This window comes from Paramisgurnus dabryanus, chromosome 16 (assembly GCF_030506205.2).
Source record: "Paramisgurnus dabryanus chromosome 16, PD_genome_1.1, whole genome shotgun sequence".
Taxonomy (NCBI): domain Eukaryota; kingdom Metazoa; phylum Chordata; class Actinopteri; order Cypriniformes; family Cobitidae; genus Paramisgurnus; species Paramisgurnus dabryanus.
Genome location: NC_133352.1, coordinates 35738894 through 35759763, shown reverse-complemented (window position 1 = coordinate 35759763; position 20870 = coordinate 35738894). Strand labels below are relative to the sequence as shown.

General features: G+C 38.2%; 1 protein-coding gene across 1 annotated transcript in view; it reads right to left on the bottom strand.

Annotated features, from left to right (window-relative positions):
- Positions 1-20870, bottom strand: part of pigg (phosphatidylinositol glycan anchor biosynthesis class G (EMM blood group)) — a 105451-nt gene that overhangs the window by 68372 nt on the left and 16209 nt on the right. The window contains exons 5-6 of the mRNA XM_065263961.2: positions 8800-8938; positions 5345-5557 (exon numbers count right to left, since the gene is read on the bottom strand). Coding sequence (XP_065120033.2) covers positions 5345-5557; positions 8800-8938 — 352 coding nt within the window. The remainder of the gene's footprint in view (positions 1-5344; positions 5558-8799; positions 8939-20870) is intronic.

The following is a 20870-nucleotide window of genomic DNA, read 5'->3' as shown; positions in this document are numbered from 1 at the left end:
TGTTGATCATCCATCTGTCTGTTGATCGTCTGTCTGTTTGTTGATCACCCATCTGTTGATTGTCCATCTGTCTGTCGATCATCCATCTGTTGATTGTCCGTCTGTCTGTTGGTTGTCCGTCTGTTTGTTGATCGCCCATCTGTTGATTGTCCGTCTGTCTGTTGGTTGTCCGTCTGTTTGTTGATCACCCATCTGTTGATTGTCCATCTGTCTGTCGATCATCCATCTGTTGATTGTCCGTCTGTCTGTTGGTTGTCCGTCTGTTTGTTGATCGCCCATCTGTTGATTGTCCATCTGTCTGTCGATCATCCATCTGTTGATTGTCCGTCTGTCTGTTGGTTGTCCGTCTGTTTGTTGATCGCCCATCTGTTGATTGTCCGTCTGTCTGTTAATTGTCCGTCTGTTAATCGTCTGTCTGTCTGTTGATCATCCGCCTGTCTGTCGATCCTCCTCCTGTCTGTCGATCCTCCGTCTGTCTGTCGATCCTCCGTCTGTCTGTCGTCCTTCCGTCTGTCGATCCTCCGTCTGTCTGTCGATCCTCCGTCTGTCTGTCGATCGACAGACGGAGGGGTGTCCGTCTGTCGATCGTCCATCTGTCTGTTGATCTACTGTCTGTCTGTTGATCGTCTGTCTGTCAGTTGATTGTTTGTTTATTGATAGCCTGTCTGTCGATCATCCGTCTGTCTGTCGATTATCTGTCTGTCTGATGATTGTCCGTCTGTTGATCGTCCATCTGTCTGTTGATCATCCATCTGTTGATCATCAGTCTGTCTGTTGATCGCCCGTCTGTCGAACTTCCGTCTGTCATTTGTCCGTTTGTCTGTTGATCATCCTTCTGTTGATCGTCCGTCTGTCTACTGATTGTCCTTCTGTTGATCGTCCGTCTGTCTACTGATTGTCCTTCTGTTGATTGTCCGTCTGTCTGTTGATTGTCCGTCTGTTAATCGTCTGTCCATCTGTCGATCGTCTGTCTGTCTGTAGATTGTCCGTCTGTCAATCTGTCTGTCGATCATCTGGCTGTCGTTTGTCGATCCTCCGTCTGTCTGTCGATCCTCCGTCTGTCTGTCGTCCTTCCGTCTGTCGATCCTCCGTCTGTCTGTCGATCCTCCGTCTGTCTGTCGATCGACAGACGGAGGGGTGTCCGTCTGTCGATCGTCCATCTGTCTGTTGATCTACTGTCTGTCTGTTGATTGTTTGTTTGTTGATCGCTTGTCTGTCGATCATCCGTCTGTCTGTGATCAACCGTCTGTCTGTTGATCGTCTGTCTGTTGATCGTCTGTCTGTCAGTTGATTGTTTGTTTATTGATAGCCTGTCTGTCGATCATCCGTCTGTCTGTCGATTATCTGTCTGTCTGATGATTGTCCGTCTGTTGATCGTCCATCTGTCTGTTGATCATCCATCTGTTGATCATCAGTCTGTCTGTTGATCGCCCGTCTGTCGAACTTCCGTCTGTCATTTGTCCGTTTGTCTGTTGATCATCCTTCTGTTGATCGTCCGTCTGTCTACTGATTGTCCTTCTGTTGATCGTCCGTCTGTCTACTGATTGTCCTTCTGTTGATTGTCCGTCTGTCTGTTGATTGTCCGTCTGTTAATCGTCTGTCCATCTGTCGATCGTCTGTCTGTCTGTAGATTGTCCGTCTGTCTATCTGTCTGTCGATCATCTGGCTGTCGTTTGTCCGCCTGTCTGTTTGTCTGTCTCTCTGTCTGCTTGCATACACTTTAAAAATACTATCTAAAAGAGTGTTACTTACAAGCACTTTATGCTTGCTATTTTCAAGGTGCTATGAGGTGGGATTGTAATCTTACACACTATTTATGACGCATAATATGTGCATTGTAATGCAGCTCTACACACGCACCTCTGGGCCATGTGAAATCTCATGAATCCTTAATATTTCTTTCCCAGACTGTTCTTTTCCTTGCATTGATGTGGCATATTTAATCTGCATCTGTCTGTGTGAGCAATAGTGATAAACCAAGAAGCGATTTGCTGGCGGACATCATGTTAAGCACACAGAAGAAGTGAGGAATGTGACTATTACTGCATGTTATCAAACATTCAAGGCATTTTTATCTGTTCTTTTATAAATGAATCCACAACGCTGCTGCGTTCATTTATTCCCTTGCAAATAATCGAGACTGTGATTAATCCATTATACCATTATACTGAATTAGCTCATGAATCCATGTCAGCTGTTAAGCAGTGTTATGGCAGTGAAACATGGGGTTATTACGGATGTAACCGCTAATTGGCGTGGTCATTAGAGCAATCATATTCATAACGCTGTTACAGAGGGAGCGTGGCCATCAAGCGTGTCTTCAGAATTAGAGGAGATTTCTCTTTAAGAATCAGAGGCGTCTCTTTAATGCAAGTTTAATTCACAGCACTGATCACAGAACAGGAGTGAAAATATTAATGGGGTATCAGCTACGAGTTATACACTCTTTGATTCAGAAATAATGCTGAAACAACATTACTACACACCAACATTTACTGCAATAAATAAAGCCAAGACAGACAGAAAGACATACAGATAGATAGATGTGTGGAGATCCACTCAGGATCCTGTCATGATGACAGATGTCTTCTCACACACCACCTGCCTGTCATGTGACAATAATGCAGCAAACTATTTTTTTCATGTGTGACAATTCATACTGCTTCACACACTATAAGTAGTGTATAGTACATACTTGCTATGCAGTAATCAGTATGGCAGTAACTTTACACACACTCCCTTACACAACCTTACATGTACAGTACTCACACACAGAAAATCAGATGAAGGACTCTAGAGTAACTTAATGTTGAATTCGAATTTCTCTCTGTGCAGTGGGGGAAAGGATTATCACGAGAAAGCATCACGTTTTGTTTTTAGGTCGACATACATGAGAAAAACAGATGAATGATTCTCCCCCTTAATCTTCAATTTAATTAACTGCTTCATTAGGCTGCAAAAGAACGATGAAGGGTTTTTCTACATCTTAGTGAAACAGAAAGCAAGAGTAACGTGTAGTCATATTAGCTTGGATACAACATAAGAACTTTTAATAACAGTTCTGTAAGTAGGTCATGATTTTCAGAGTAAAGTTCTGACATTTGTCCATCGGATATATCAAAGCGTACATGTTGCACAACTGGTAGATCATCGCATTAGCGACACAAAGGTTGGTTCTACTCTCAGTGAACACACACACTGATAATGTATACCATGTACACACTTAGTGTACAAGCCCCTAAACCTGACCTAACCCTTAAATCTGAATGTTGTTTCATGAACATTTGGAAGATTTGGTTTTCAATCCTTTGACATAATCAGGGAGCTGATCGTCCCTTAAGCTGCTATAACATCTTCCATTGATGCTGGAACATGATTTTATTCAGACTCATGAGCATCAGTGAGATCAGATGATGATGATGATGATGATGATGATGATAGGTGATGAGGTCTTGACCGCAGTCTGCATTACAATTCATCCCAAACGTGCTCGCTGGAGTTCAGGTCTGGGCTTTGTGCTAGCCATTCAAGTTATTTCACACCAGACTCAGTAAAACTATTTACATTCAGACTTCCTAATAAAACACAATTCAGTCGGCAGCCAATATATGATGATGTAAAACAAATTATGTATATTAGGTATAAAGTAATGTGAAAAAAATTATACATTTCAGACAAATTTAGATATGACATAATAATGCAACATTTTAATACAATGAATTTCCTGCAGTGAATAATGTACCTGAAATTATGTAATCACCTATATAGAAGCAACCCAAAAAGGTCCAAATAGGTTTGCAAATGTATCCATACACACTATAACACTGTCTACAAACACAATAACCCAGTTAAACCCTCAGTGATACGAGACTCAGACAAATAAACACACTTTAGAAAAACTAAATCATAGGTTAAAGGCTACAAACTTGCTATTTTTATGGATTCAAAGTGCTGTAAAGGCCAATCGTGACTGAACTTGAACCTGCTTTTATGTCAACGTATCATGCTCTGGTTTCCCAAGCAGAAAAAAGGCTAAGTGAAACCAAACTGGTATAAAAAATTGAAGTCTAGCACACACTACAAGCTACATGTCTAAAATCACAGGCAAGAGCATATTCATAGGAAGAGTACATGGTGGTCATAAAGGGAGGGACATGGTCAGAAACAATGCTCAGGTAGGCCGTGGCATTTAAACGATGCCCAATTGGCACTAAGGGGCATAAAGTGTGCCAAGAAAACATCCCCCACACCATTACACCACCACCAGCAGCCTGCACAGTGGTAGCAAGGCATGATGGATCCATGTTCTCATTCTGTTTATGCCAAATTCTGACTCTACCATCTGAATGTCTCAACAGAAATCGAGACTCATCAGACCAGGCAACATTTTTCCAGTCTTCAACTGTCCAATTTTGGTGAGCTTGTGCAAATTGTAGCCTCTTTTTCCTATTTGTAGTGGAGATGAGTGGTACCTGGTGGGGTCTTCTGCTGTTGTAGCCCATCTACCTCAAGGTTGTGCGTGTTGTGGCTTCACAAATGCTTTGCTGCATCCCTCGGTTGTAACGAGTAGTTATTTCAGTCAAAGTTGCTCTTCTATCAGCTTGAATTAGTCCGCCCATTCTCATCTCACCTCTAGCATCAACAAGGCATTTTCACCCACAGGACTGCTGCATACTGGATGTTTTTCCCTTTTCACACCATTCTTTGTAAACCCTGGTTGTGCGTGAAAATCCCAGTAACTGAGCAGATTGTGAAATACTCAGACCGGCCCGTCTGGCACCAACAACCGTGCAACAAACACTCAAAATTGCCTAAATCACCTTTCTTTCCCATTCTGACATTCAGTTTGAAGTTCAGGAGATTGTCTTGACCAGGACCACACCCCTAAATGCATTGAAGCAACTGCCATGTGATTGGTTGATTAGATAATTGCATTAATGAGAAATTGAACAGGTGTTCCTAACAATCCTTTAGGTGAGTGTATTTTCACAGTTTTTCAGTCAAGCGCAGACTTTTATGCGTTACTTTGCACTTACTTCCACGTATTACGTTATCTTTCACACAAGGAGACATGCGCAAATGAGCAAAACGGCGAGAAACCAGCTTAAGGTGTTTACATGCCAGGCGAAATCAGAGTAATGAGCAAAAAGACTACCTGCGCATATTAGTTTTTGCTTACACCGTTTATAGGCTTTTCACGATTAAAGAAAACTGTTTTACTCGTTTACATGTCCCCACATGGGACACGTTATCAGTTTATTAAGCATAATCGGCTTAAGACACATTGCAATGTGCATATCACTGAATGTTTATTGCAATCGAATGTTTATTCAATTAAACTCACCCTTGTGAAAGGTAGGATTGCTGTCCTGCAGGAGACGGCTGAGCTGGTGCCCGTTGAGCTGGAGAAAGCGTAGCTGCTCTCTGATTGACAGCTCCTCAAACACGGCTGGAATCAAACGGCCCACACTGTTCTGAGAGATGGGCAACCCCAGACCCAGCGCCAGGGTGGGCGTCAGATCCACCTGCTCCAGAACACCCGGCTCCTCAAATTCGGCTACAACAACAAGAAACACGGCATGAATCATAAAGTGCTGAGGCTGATTTTGATGCAGATGAGATGCACTTGTTGGAGGGTCAAATCTTTCTCTTGAATAAAACAGCGATTCACTCTATGCCAATTGAAAACAACACTGCATGTACAGTTTATTCAGTGGACAGGATTCAACACCACAACAAGATCTATTAGTGTTTAATTACACTACAGGACCTGAGTGAAAACTGTGACAGACAGACAGACAGATAGATAGATACTGTAGATGTCACAGAGATGAAAGCAGCTATGTGTAGCAGATCTGAGCTAATCTATTCATAAGAAGCACTGCTGCAAATGTGTGTGTGAATGAATAAGATATCACCAAAATAGATCAGGCAGGAAAAGAAACAATTATCACATTCATCCTGACACTCTGGAGTAGACAGATGCTCCGTCACTCCACACTTTCATTTAGAAGAGAGTGAGAAAGAGAAAGAGAGAGAGCAATAGATAGAGACTGGAAGAGATAGGACATGGATCGGTGCAAGTGGATAATAAGAGTGTCTCACACTAGGGTGCGAGTATAATGTGTGTTACGTGCATGCTGCCTGTAATGCATCACAAGCTTAGTGTGAAAATACAGGCTTTGTGTGTGTCTTTGTGTGTGTGTGCGTGCGTGCGTGCGTGCGTGCGTGTGTGTGTGTACCTGGTAATTATCACGTTGTGGGGACCAATTGTCCCCACAAAGATAGGAATACCAGTGTTTTTGTGACCTTGTGGGGACATTTTGATGTCCCCATGAGGAAACAAGCTTATAAATCAAACAAGATGATGTTTCTTGATAATCTAAGGTACAAGAAAGGTTTTTGTGATGGTTGGGGTGAGGGAATGGGGCAGGTAAGGGGAATAGAATATACAGTTTGTATGGTATAAAATGCATTACGTCTATGGAATGTCCCCACAAAACATGTGTGAATGTGTGTGAATGTGTGTGAGTGTGTGTGTGTGTGTGTGTGTGTGTGTGTGTGTGTGTGTGTGTGTGTGTGTGTGTGTGTGTGTGTGTGTGTGTGTGTGTGTGTGTGTGTGTGTGTGTGTGTGTGTGTGTGTGTGTGTGACAATAAATTACAAGCTGGACTCCATGTAAATTAATCCATTATGAAACAGTGAGGATGAAATTAATTAATGCTTTATAACATAAGACATATATGAATCAGCGAGTAATTTAAAATTCTTGGGGCATAAAATTGTCCAGCAGAAATCCTATAATTGAAAATTTAATATTTTAATTTTAATTATTTTAAAATTGTAATACTATAAATAAATTTGCCATTTAACGCATAGAGAACAACGCTGTAATATATTTCATGTAAACTAGATAAAAAGTTACAGCTCTAAAGATTGCTAATACATTAATCAATGATGTAGAAACCATCAAGCCTTAAAGGATTACTCCACTTTCATAAAAAGTATTTTTTGGTACTTAACTCACCTCTATGTCATCAAAGATGTTTATGTCTTCCTTTGTTTAGTCGAGAAGAAATTAAGTTTTTTTAAGGATTTTTTAGAGGATTTCCTAAATTTGTCTACATATAGTGGACCTCAACAGTTTACAGTTTCAATGCAGTTTAAAATTGCAGTTTCAACACAGCTTCAAAGGACTCTAAATGATCAGCAAAATGATCGTATTTTTTTACACAAAAAAAGTATTTTAAAACCACAACTTCTTGTCTTGCACTAGACTTGATTTGCCCCAGCAAGACCTTACGTATTACGTAATCACGTCAAAGCTCATCCATGACGTATACTAAACTACCGCTCCAGTGTTTACAAGTGTGGAGGAAGAGGAGCGTTCAGATGTTGTTGTATGTTATTGTTTAAAATGGCCTGCAAGTGTGCGTTTCACATATGTGACACGTGACCTTTCGACATGATTACGTAATACGTAAGGTCGCACTTTCACATCACACAGCTAGTGCAAGATGAAAGGCTGTGGTTTAAAAGTACTTTTAAAAAAAAATTAAGATGGGTTTGCTAGAACGATACCCAGTTGATGTCTCGGTTGGGATGGTTTAGAGCTCTTTGAAGCTGCATTTAAACTATAAACTGTTCAGGTCCATTAAAGTAATGTAATGTTTTCCTCAAAAAACTTAATTTCTTCTCGACAGAACAAAGAAAGTCATAAACATATTGGATGACATGGGGGTGAGTAAACTATCTAAATTTTCTTATGAAAGTGAAGTAATCCTTTAAACTTAATCTTAAAAATTCAAATTTTTAACAATGTTCTTTTGGTGCCTTGCAGGCACTGCTATTAACTTCCAGATATGCTAATCTAGCTGTAACTAAGCAAATATAGGTCATTCAGAAAGCACACTACACTAAAAACAAAATAACCATGGGCTCAGTATTCCTAAACAACATACATAAACTATATAAATATACTATATATACACATGCCTGTGGTTCAGTGGTTCAACTATCTTCCAAACAGATGTTTGTCTAGCTTGCATATTCTAAGAATAACTTAAAAAGTCATTAACATTGATCTGTAAAGTTTTGCTGTGCGGCTCTTTTTGATTTCGGTACTGTGAGCTTTCCAAATGCATAATCGCTACTGAGACGTCCTCATTTCAGACCTTTGATTTTGGAAAGCAAGTTATCAGAGACTGCGAACACTAGCTAGCTAAATTCCTGAAGCAGAAGGTAAATAACCTCATTTAACAGCGTATCGGCTCTACGGTAACAGTAAACCCCTGGTGAAATAAGAAACATGACTCTGTCAATCTGTTTTAAAGCTGGGTAAGGATGAGAAAGCTCAGAAACATCAGCACACCGCCTGGAAAGTGATTCACAGAAATGTTTATTGTGTGCAAAGCTCTTCTGCAGGACCGAAATGCTGTTCGAGCCACGATATGCCTTTAGCTGGGATATCAGTCGTACTGCAAATACTGAATACGGCTTATCAAACGGTGGAAGGAATTTTCTGCAAACAAATTTTGGCTGATATACACTACTGACCTGAAGACTAAGACTTCAAATATAGGAGCCGAGCTTAAAATAGCTTTAGTTCAAACTAAAAAACTTTCCAGTTAGAAAATCAATAAAATAACTCCAAACTTTATTCTCTTGAACTTCATACAAAGCTGTATAACCTTTGCATTTAGACCAGTAACTGTATGTAGTTAACCTTTTCTTCACAACACTTTGAAATAATGTCATTTATTGCCACCGAAAAAGTCCAACAGAGAAATTCAGCTCCTCACCTTTTCTCCTAAATGCGGGGCTAATGAGCACGAGGGCCGTGTTGATTTCTGGTTCTGATGATCCGCCATGGCTGCCGGTTTCAGACATGCCATGATCTCCACACAATACCAGGAGGTTGGGCAACGTCCCTTCAGATTCCTGCAACACACAAATTGCATATCACTTACAGGGTTTCCCGCAGCATATCTCAGTTAAGGCGGCCGGCCTAAGCTTGAAAACCGTGAAAACCCTACCGCCTTAACTAGGTCGTCCCAAAAAAATAAATAAATCGCTGCACAAAAGGCCGTCAAGTACGGAAAAAAAATTAACAGCATTTGCGTTCGCCCGAGAAGCTTTTTGCGGTCTCTCGCAAAACTTTTGCGCTCCCCCAGGAAACCTTTTGTGTCCCCCTGAGAAACTTTTTGCGTGAGTTCGCTATGTGCTCAGGATGTAAACTCCAAACAAAACAACTGCCATGAATCTAGTGTGATTTTAATGCTAAAAATAACAATATTGCCTGCTTTTATTTATTTATTTAAGAATCAATACAGTATTGTCAAACAAAATATCACGATAATCACAGATATTTACACCCCTGACATTTAAAGCAAATTCATTTCTTTAGAGCTTTTCACAATTTTGCATTGTATCGAGGCAGATTTAGAGTAAATACAGAGAAGTACAGGTAAATAAAAAGAGCTATATGAAATAAAAAGGACATGGTGTTACTACATATACAAGTACTACAAGTACAATAGCAGTACCAAGTGTGAAAATAACTGAAACATTATATACTACTGCAGCTGGTTAATACATGGACTGATTCTGCATTTAAAAACATTAATATGAACGCTCCCCACACTTAGCCAACTTGTATAAAAGCATTTGCTGAATAAATAAACCGTAGATAACATAATTTTTTCTGTGTTTTTATATCTTGTTTGGCCAAATCCAAAAAAAGGACTGCAGTTATCCTTTACAGGAAAAGTGATTCCAGAATGCACTGACAAACAAAAGTCCCAAAGATGAGAGATAATGTGTGCTATACAGTATGCAGACTATTTCTGTGGCACCATTTGCAATGCAGCTTACCAGATTGGGTTTCATGTGTGAAAAATCTGTGTTTACATACAGTATGAGGAATGTATGTTTGTGTATGCGTAAGAGAGGGAAAATGCTGGAGAGATGTTGAATTCATCTCCTCTCCACCGGAGCAGATCACTGCAGTTTTAATGCTAAGCCGTTGAGAAATGTCTCTCTGTCTTTAGGGACACGAGTACGATTGGCTCTGTTTCACATCAAAGAATCTCTCAGTGTGTTAAGGGACGCTCGATTCCCCCAACAAGAATATGTACAGCGAAGAGTCGCCTCTGACGCGCTAACAACAGTTACCTGACCGGCACTAGAAACTTACTGAGCATGCACCATAACCAGATGCAGTTAATTGCCAACATCAATCTCCACAGGTGGAGAACTTAAAGTAATACGAGTGAGTCTAAATTTATACTACTGCTTATTGAATATATAATGCAGATGTAACATGTTAAGTTTGTTTTAAGATAACTTATTTCAATCATGTGGAACCAGTGTCTAAAACTGAATTATGCAAATCCAATAATCATTGTACGGTTTGCAAAAAAGAATACATATTGATAGACATACAATAGATATAGATATAAGGTATGCACTGATACAGCAATTTGTGCCAATACAGATATTCGATTAGTTAGAATGACATCTACGGATACTGATATATACCGATCAGGATTTTTGCAGTCGATACCGAAGTCCCAATTTCTTGTCATCATGATTGCCCAATACCACTGCACGATACTGATTCTTCAAGCTAATATGTAAGCTCTTTGATGATTGTAATTGTTAAATCTTTGTCAAGATATGGTATTATTATTGTTATATTATTAGGTATTATATTATATTATAAGGTATAGTATTGTTTTACTAGAGAATCAAATAAATAAGCACAACAAATATTTCTTCTACAAAGAGCAATGCAATATCCCTTAAAAAAGATTTATTTCTGTTAAAAGTATTGAAAATAAAACACTGTCTTCAGTGTATGAATTAAATATACACTAATTTTTTTAAAGTACAACAGTTCCACAGTCATGAGCAGAGAGTAATTTTCTCTTTAATATTATTGACAAATGAATTAGGTTACTGTAGCTTTAAGACGTAAGAGAGATCATTGCTCTGTACTCGTGCTTAATGAAAGGCTCTGTCTGTGTGCATGCATTGGGTGTACACAACATGGACAAGAGCAGCTGCAAGAAAAATAAAAGTTTAAAATGTCAAAACTTTAAAATGCATGCGAACAAACTTTCGGCATGAAGATGCAATGTACGCAATATATATTTATGTTTGATTGGGATGCATCGCCCTGCATGTTAGGACCAGAGCGTGCCCTCATAGAAAATAAACATATCTCTGTAAAGGCAAAGAAAGAAATCCAAATATGCATGTCATAAATGAGCAACGGGTTGTAAAAATGCTTGCACTGCATAAAAATGGTCTCAAATTGCATCCGCTCATGAGACCGGCAAATTTAGCGTGTACCGATCGAGTCATTTAATGCGATGACCGACCGATGAGCATATCTACAAATTATAGCATTATATTATAAAATCCTAAAAGTGCTGATCATACAAACTGCAATTTTGTTGTAATTGTGACCCAATTTAAAATAATATAGTGGGGATAAATGCTTTTATCTGCCGATACCAATTATAGGCCAATATATCGGTGCATCCCTAGATGTTTGTAACCAAACCGTCCATGAGCCCCATTCATTTCCATTGTATTTTTTCCTACTATGGAAGTCAATGGTGCTCATGAATGGTTTGGTTACAAACATTCCTCAAAGTATTGTGTTGAGAAATGACAAATTTTATTTTTGGGTGAACTATCCTTTTAGGAATATCTGCTCTGTATAGAAATGTGTTGAGACCACTGAAACAAAATATTGTGCAGCCCTAATTTCAACTATACGTTTATTAGTATGCATTAGTATTTATTAGTATTAGTTTGCCTGAAAATCGAAACCATGACCTTTGCACTGCAAATGCAATGCTTTACCAATTGAGTTAAGGATCATGACATGCTCACATGAGAAGCAAATACTAACCCTGTATATCTATTAATGTTACAATAAAATATACCACTGCTAACAGTAGCAGAATTTGAAATATTCATGAGCAGGCTAAACATATGCAAATGACACTCTACGCTTCTGTCAAAGTTAATGTGGGCTAATGATGAGTCCCAAAGAATGAAGCCATTTCAATGCTGCTGGCTCGCCGGTGAACTACAGTGTGGTCTGCATTGACAGGTGTGATTTAAGTCATGCCGGTCTGGAATAGCAAAGCATAAATTTACTTAAGAATATGCTAATCCTGTAAATGACCAACACTTACTGTAACCTTTAAGTAGAAGCTAAACCTTCCCTCTGGTCTCTGAAAGGCTTTATGTCCTAAACACTGTCATTAGAGCATTGCAAGACACAGCTTAGCCTAGTCTAAAGTAGATTTACAGCCTAAGCTTTTTAACTGGTTTAGCTGATCTAATAAAGATGCCAAGTTGGTGTTAAACAAGTTTTGGGCCAACTATTTCAAGTTACAACCTACAGTAAGCTACCCTAAAGGCTGGAGACTGAAATTTTGCACCAACCAGCAAAATTTTGACAATGACATGATAAAGAAGTGACATTGCAGGAGTGGAGCTGTGAACATTAGCATTACAGAAACTTCCTAATAGACTTTTTTATGGGTGGGATGAGGTTGGAAACCCACAGGGTGCTGCAGGGGTGTCCCATACGCCAGTTCCTCTTAGTGACATTTTTTGGATACTTGGTTTCCAGCTGTGAACTTGAAACAAACTGGAGGAAAACCGTGGTATTGTGATGGAGATGGATGAGTCATTGACTGTAAAACTGTGTTTTCATTCTTACCCTACAGGGGTTACAATATTTCAGCAGAAGGGAACAGGGTTAGGAATAAATAAGTAACATGATAGAAGAATATAAAGTCATTCTCTCTCTCCCTCCATCTCCGTGAGGTATCTTAACCATTACCCCCTGGATGCTTTACTGGTACCATAAAAACAATCAAAATAGATTGCTTCCCCCATGACCCAATATCACAAAGCTTAAAGCAAAACAAAACTTTAAAAAGTCAACAATCTAAAAAATAACTCCACATCAGCCGACCGCTGGGAGATGTATTAAAAAGCTCAGTCTCTGACTTCACTGCGAAAAGAAAGAAATAATACTTAGATGTGTGTGAATTTGCTCAGAGGCAGACGTGTTTGAATCCAACACAGCCGTGACGCACAAATCAGACGTCATGTGAACGTGCTGATGTGATTTAGTTTAGGATGAGCAGACAGCTAACACAATGGCAGAAATGGTTGAAAATGGAAAGGTTAAATAATGAAAGATGCCACCTGCCATTTTCAAACAAGTTACACTTAGTCATACATAGGTTAAGTTAAAAATAATTTATATAATAAAGATATGGAGTGAGAGAGAGAGAGAGAGAGAGAGAGAGATTTATATGTAGCTACTTGTATAATGCCATTACTTCTTTACTTTGATATTTGAATTTGTATTTTTTTCTCTTCTCTAATAAATGTTCTTATATACTTCACCATTTCACTTTATTTAATTTTGTACAAAATACATCTTTCTATGTTCTGTCTATTTGTACTATACGCAGCCCAGCTGCAAATGCATCGACAACAGAAATGCTTTTGTCAATGCTAAAAAAGCAAACTAAAATTGAGAGTGATAGAGGAAAAAAAAAAAGAGAGAGAGAGAGAGAGAGAGAGAGAGAGAGAGAGAGAGAGAGAGAGAGAGAGAGCACAGAAGTTAAAGAGTGTGAATTTTTACACACTGTAAAAAACAATCATATCAACATAAGTTTTCTCTTCAGCTGGGTCTCGGTCCGTTTGGTCCGCACCGATGTTTGAATGCTGTATTCACACCTGCCCAAAAGGTCCGCACCAAGGGGGGAAACGAACATGAGTTTGATTCAATCGAACCGAACAAGACAGGTGTGAATACCAACTTACTTTATATCTTAACAAATTAAGTAAAATAAATTCAACTTGTTTATAAGTTATGTTAACTTGATTAAGTTGCATGCAGCATTCAGGCTTCAGTCGAGGTTTGACTCTTGTTCTGACATTTACAAACACAAAGTGATTCTTTACATGGCGGACACAGATCCAGGGATTAAAAATTCAGAGCCACTTTGAGGAGTTTCCTCTGGAGATCCTTTAATACAGTCTGGTTTAATTGAACAGAAGACAGGAGGTTAGGATGAGCCATTAAACGAAGCACAGACGCATCTTTAGTTCACAAATTGAGAGAAACAGCAATTTGTAAAGGTTCGTGCAGAATGGTGCTAACAAAACATCAAGATTCATTTCCAGGTCTAGCTACAGTATAGTGTATTAAAATTGAAGAAGTGCATCTGCAAAGACACAGCATGTAGTGAACTAGTGTACTTTATGTTACCTTGGACCAAAAATGTCAAGATACACAGCAGACCACGCCAAGCCTTTATCAAATGAAATGACTGACTTTTATCACCATCACTGAGTACAGTACACCATTCATTTTAAATCTGTTCAAATGATCCAGCTCAAGTAATAAATGGTGTCCTGTCTCAACTAACAGTCCGACAACGTCCTCTCCGAATACTTTATTCCAGAATGAGGCAAATAAGAGATTTGCATGTAATTATACAGCGCACACAAAAAGAAATCGGTGTGGGTGAATTTATAAAAGCATGGCCCAATTTACAGTCTGAAATCTCTTCTTCACAGGAGGATATATATCGCTCAGAAAAAGAAGTTTGAGTGGAAATAGCAGGATAAAACCAAACTCCCAGTTCAGTCAAACAAACACAACACAAAGACACTGAACAGAGCATCAGGGTCCAGTGTTCCCAAATGGCCCAAAGAACAGCAAAAAAACGAGTGAGGGCTAAACAAAAGATTTCCTATTGTGCTGAAATCGCTGGTATCACTTGGGAGATCGGACACAAAGGAATAGTGCGATTGTTCTGTCAGAAGATAGAAATGAATCAATGTGTTCATCTTTGAGACTGAGAGAGAAAAAACACATCAGAGAGAGAATGATACAGTATGTTGGGACGAAACGCAGTAAATTGGAGCACAGAAACCACAGCTTTACACCACGAGCATCTTACAGAGATTTCTGCACCACAACTTAATCTACAGCATCATGACTGAATACACAATGTTTTATCTGAGGTCTGCAGTTTGATAAGACAAAAAAGTCAAAATGATGCAAAGACAGATCAAGTCACAATTGTTTTATTTACATGCACACAATTTTGTCAATCCAACTGAATTTAATCAGATTACAGGTTCCAACAGTTGTTTACATGTACCCTAAACATTGTAAACTGATTAAAATGTTTGTTTACATGTAGATTCTATATAATCTGAACCAAACATCTGCACAAACACACAGCCAGGATTGCCAGATTCATATATCAAACCAAGCCAAATGGATATTGAAAACTTGCCCAAATGCTCCCAGTTCACAAATACCAATAACTAATAAACAAAATCCTTTAACCAAACAAATGGAAGTGGAATTTTTTTTTAAAGTAGCCAAATCTGAAAACCGCAAAAGAGCAGATGACTTGGCAACGCAGAACACAGCATTTTTTGTTGAGTTCATGCTTTATTTCTTTCTAAACAAAGTCAAAGTTAAGTTGGAAAAAGTTTTTCTAAGAAGTTATCAGATACAGGCAAAGAAAACACTTTTTGAAAGGCACAACACTATTTTATTTCATTATGTATTATTATGAAAGTACACATGAATGCTGCAAAATGTACAGCGCATGACCCCATTACCTTAATAATGAATGTTGCCATTGCTTATTACACGGCTCTCTGGAATGCTTGATTCTGATTGGTCAGTTGAGACATTTGCAGGTTCGTTCTTTTCAAATAATAACCGCTCCAAAATAATAACGCATAGCCGGACTACTTGTACCAGTAAAATCGCTCCGCGCCAATAAAGATCAATAAAGATTACTGTCTGTTTGGCGCCATCTTGTGACAAACACTCGACAACCACGACAAGACACAGAGAGCTTACTGACACTGAACTTGACAAAATAGAGCATGACAGCTACGAAGCCAACACACAAAAAAAATACAGAATGGGCATTAAAACTTCTCAAAGACTGGTTAAAGAGGAAAAAATGGAGACAGACAAGTATGAAGCAGAGGATCTTAATAAGGTATTACGATCATTTTATGCATCTGTGCAAAGTTTCGCGGAAGGATAAAAATGTTAATTTAAAACAAATATGCCAATAAAATGTTTCAAATTCATATTCATGTCCATATTCTTATGTGGCAAGTAGCCGTGTAATAAGCGGGATAATGTAGAGGCAGCCGGTAGTTATTGGGAAATAAGCCCCTTCAGTGTGATACAAGACCCTCCGCTTCGCGTCGGGTCCTGATCACACTGTCGGGGCTTATTTACCAATAACTACCGGCTGCCTCTACATTATCCCTTACTTACTATTGCATGTTTCTGTGACGAGAATCATGTGATTGCTCGATTCTTCTGGGCATGTGCACAAGGTATTTTTGCATCCAATACAAATCACGTGTTTACATGCATAATTTGTCTAGTAAATTATACTTATCTCGCAGTAGTTAGCTTGTACGGAACAAAGCATTCACATAGCTTGTCTGGGTAATATACTAATGCCGCAATAGCTTGCCTGTCTAGAACCGAGCATTTTTTAAAACACAACACTGTGTGACACTTGCATTACATGCGAACGGCCCCTACGCTAATAGGACTTTGTTTCTCTCTCCCCGTCTCGTCCTCGAACCCGAGGACATTGAGACAAACTGACCCAGTTCTGGCTGCCGTGGAGGTCAACACATCACTGATCTACTGGCTGCCCTTCAACGTGATGCCCAGCCGATGCCTGACAAATGACCACCGACGGAACCCGTCAAATCTCCTTATCTGTTTACGTACCATTTACATCCCATATATATATATATATAGACTGTTTCATTGGGTGCACGTGCAGAGACCTGATAAGGGTCTGGTCCGAACTTTTCTTCCAGTTTCTGTTTTTTAATGGTCTGACTAGTTGCTGAAACTGAACTCTTAAACAAATACCTCATCAAAGATAACAAATGTTTTGGGATCCTATTTAATCTACGTGTTGTTTATTTTGCTTGTTATATGAATAAACTACCTTAAAAGGACTGTTTTTTTTCTTTGCAGAGTTTACCGGAAGTTACGTGATGACCACAAAAGTCGCGTGTTTATGTTGTTACTGCTGAAACCGTCTATATAATGTTAATATATATATATAAATATATATCCCAAGGGTTTTTATCCCTCCTAGGACTTTTAATTCCTCTCTAAGGTTTTTTAATCCCGGGGAGTCAGCCAACACTGGCTTAACTTAGCACCCTCTTGTATACGAGACATTATTAATAAGCTTGCTTGTAAAGTTTACTCATAGCCGCTGTATTTTGCTACTGATATTGTCTGTTGATTTTTCTGTGTTTCCCCTGCTTTTATTAATGTAAAGCTGCTTTGAAACAATTACAAATTGTGAAAAGCGCTATATAAATAAAATTTAATTGAATTGAACTTTTCTCCTGGTGATTGGATCAGACTACACCACCGCTTTAAAAATGATCGTTATTGTCATCTGGGTGAAAAGGCTTCTGAAATTAAAAAAGGTAGTGCGTGACATGAATTCATCCATCGAGAATTAACTGGATCATTGGAAAGTTGGGCCTCGCCATACCGTGACCGGACGTAAAGAGAGATTGTTTTGAGGAGGGGAGGAGATTTGCGTTTTTTAATTGAAAATTATGAGGGCACAAATATAATTTTGTTTAAATAATGAAGCTCACATATAAGTAAAACATACCACAATATTCCAAAAAAAGTTTTTAATTTCACTGTGACTTTAACCCATCCCAGTGTGTAGTAAACACACACCCACATACTGCAGCTCCGGGGAACAATTGTGGTTAAGGTGCCTTGCTTAAGTGCTCGAAGCAGCAACCCTTGGGTTACAAGAACGACTTTCTAACCACTAGACTACGACAACCCCAAATGAGTCACCGGATAAACAAAAAATCCTAATGAAACTGTCAAAATGATTAAATAAATGAGAACATAAGAGACCTCACTGTTGATCCATGATGTAATTACTTTCATAATTCAGCTCTTTGAATTAATTGTCATTGTCAGATTCATGAATTACTCTCAATCTCAAAAGCTATGAGTTTGAATTCAATGTTAAACTTTTAGACCAACAAAACAAACACATTTGATAAAACCAGGCAACATCTCATGATAAGGATGATCATGTTGCTTTTAACATCACCTGTTCAAAAACATAATATAATAGCTGAAGAGACATCCATTGTGCCAAATTCAGGCTGGGCATGATTCAATGGCTTTGATCAATAATCTACATGACACTTTTAGATGACCACCTATGTCTTGCTCCATGACAACGGGAACATATCAAAGAGCAGATAATGAGTCATTTACCTCATCTTGAGTCATGCTGTTTCTGTTTCTAATAGTTAAACACACATCCAAGTGAAGGAAGCTTTCAGACAAACAAAAACGTGTCACTTTGTATTCAACAAAGTATATCCAGCTTTCCGCTCGGTCTAGTTTATAAAAAAAAATTAAAAATATTTTGAACTCAACATAATAATGGGTATGTCAAGCTGATATTAAACACAAAAGCTATGCAAGCTCCATTCACACTTTAAGTAAACATATTTAAGGAGACAGACCGAACACTTTACTGAGTGCTTTGTTTCCTCTACATTCATGAAAATATTAAAAGATGTTTTCTGCTGGCTAGAAGAGCAAAAGAAGGAAACAGAACTGACCCACTCATCTCACACCTGGGTAGTTGTAAAGGTAAAGAGAGAGAGAGAGAGATAGAGGAAGACATATTGTAAGATGTGCACTCATATCGATCATTCTTTTAATAACTTCACCCAGAGCAGTACAAAACATCTGATTTTATACGCCGCTCAAGGGAATCCTTCAAAATCTGACACCTAAATTCATCTTGCACGCTCATTTCTTCTCTCTAGAGTTTCTAATCCCTCAACCCTCCTTCTCTTGCCTTCATTACATGCAAACAATACTCAAACAATCCCACGCCACGCGGATGATAATTCGAAAGGACGTGAGGGAGAAATAGATTTCCTGTTGAAATACTCTAACAGAAAACTTTTTTAGTTTAAGGATGCAAAAAAGATTTGCTAGCAAGACATTACAATCCCAGACAACATTTAATGGCATAGAGTTTATGAGAAACGAGATATTATTCAAAAGTCTCTCTGAAACTTGAGCTCAAACTTACAGAAGAACTTTGAAAATGTACTGCCGCCCCAATACACCCAATTAATGTCTGCACTGATGTGATAGCAAACAGACAATGCTGTGTTTCCTTACCATAGGGCTGTCACAATTATTAAATAATCATCTCATCATGATTGTTTGACCTCATCACAATGATTTCAGATCACCACAATGATTGCACATCTCTCTAAAAAACACAAGGGGGAGCTGCAGGAATGGATTCTTTTCAGCCATTACAGACATGTGGTCCAGTATTAGTATGACCTTAACAGGACTGCCTACTATTTAAGGCCTGCTCTGCTATAGTTTATATAGTTTTCAGTTATTTTTACACTTTATTGTGTTTATTTCTTATGAAGAATTTTCAGTTTTTGAAAGATATATCCATCGTTTACTTTAAGCCTAAATAGAAAAGGTAATGATTTTTTTATTTAATAAACATATTTTTGTATTAATAGAGACTATTAATTTAATAACTCAAAGAAACATATTGTAAGCATATTCATTTAAAACAAATAAAACTACGTCTGACGGTGGTGACATTGGCCTCATTATTCCAAAATGTATACCACTCAAGTCAATGGCTTCTTGCTTAAACTTTATGTAAATATTTGGTCCAAAAAATAACAATCCTGAGCACTGTGATGAACAAATATCAAATCATAACTTCCTAAAATACATAAAACCTGACAGAAAAGACAGAAAATCTGACGGTGGTGACAAAAACGTAGTATAGAAAAAAAAAATAGATGAGTTGTTCACATTAGCCATCTTGTTTCCCCTCTGTTGCTAGCTACTTCAGACCTCTTCTTAAAAATTATACATTTATTTCATAATCTTATCAAATTTTTTTTTTAGAAAGATGACGGTGTTGACATGTTATGGTTGTAGCAGTTTCCAAAAATATGTAGAAGTTTAAGAGAAAATAGCAAACATACAGGAGCTTGAGTGATCTTGAAGCATGCAGTAGAGCTGAAGGTTTGAAAATGGGGTCCTCAGGAATGCAGTTGACCCTGTTGTTGTCTGATTTTATTGCTTTTTATAAATATCTGACGGTGGTGACAAATATGTGGGACACATTTTGAGCAATCACAAAATAATAGTAAATATTGTTCAAAACTCACTGTTTGTAGTGGTAAATATATTATTCAATTCAATTATTACTTTTGGCTTTTTTAATCAAGTTGAAATGATTATCTCTTAACCGAGGACAGCTGATTTTGTAGGCAATGGGCCAGCATATAATCATTAAATTAATACAAAATTCAAATAAACCTATAAAATAACCTTACATATGTGCAAAGGACCCCCTGATTATAACATTGATTGTTTTTTTTTCATGAAATCCAACAAGATTAGCACTTTTCTTAGTGGGACATGTTTTTGCCAAAGTTTCAAGAATCAGTGGTGTATTAATATAAAACATTGCAAAAGATTTCATTTAAATAATCACAACAATGTGTGAAAATTATTTCATGAACAAACAAAAAATGTATGATCATTTAATTTCAAAGACGTTTAAAACAGGCAATTAACCGTCATAATTGGCACAATTTATTAGACAATTAAATATCAGCTATCAAATTTCATCATAGTGACAGCCCTACCTTCCTACTCATATTGCGCAAATTGAAAACACGGCTAATGGAAACA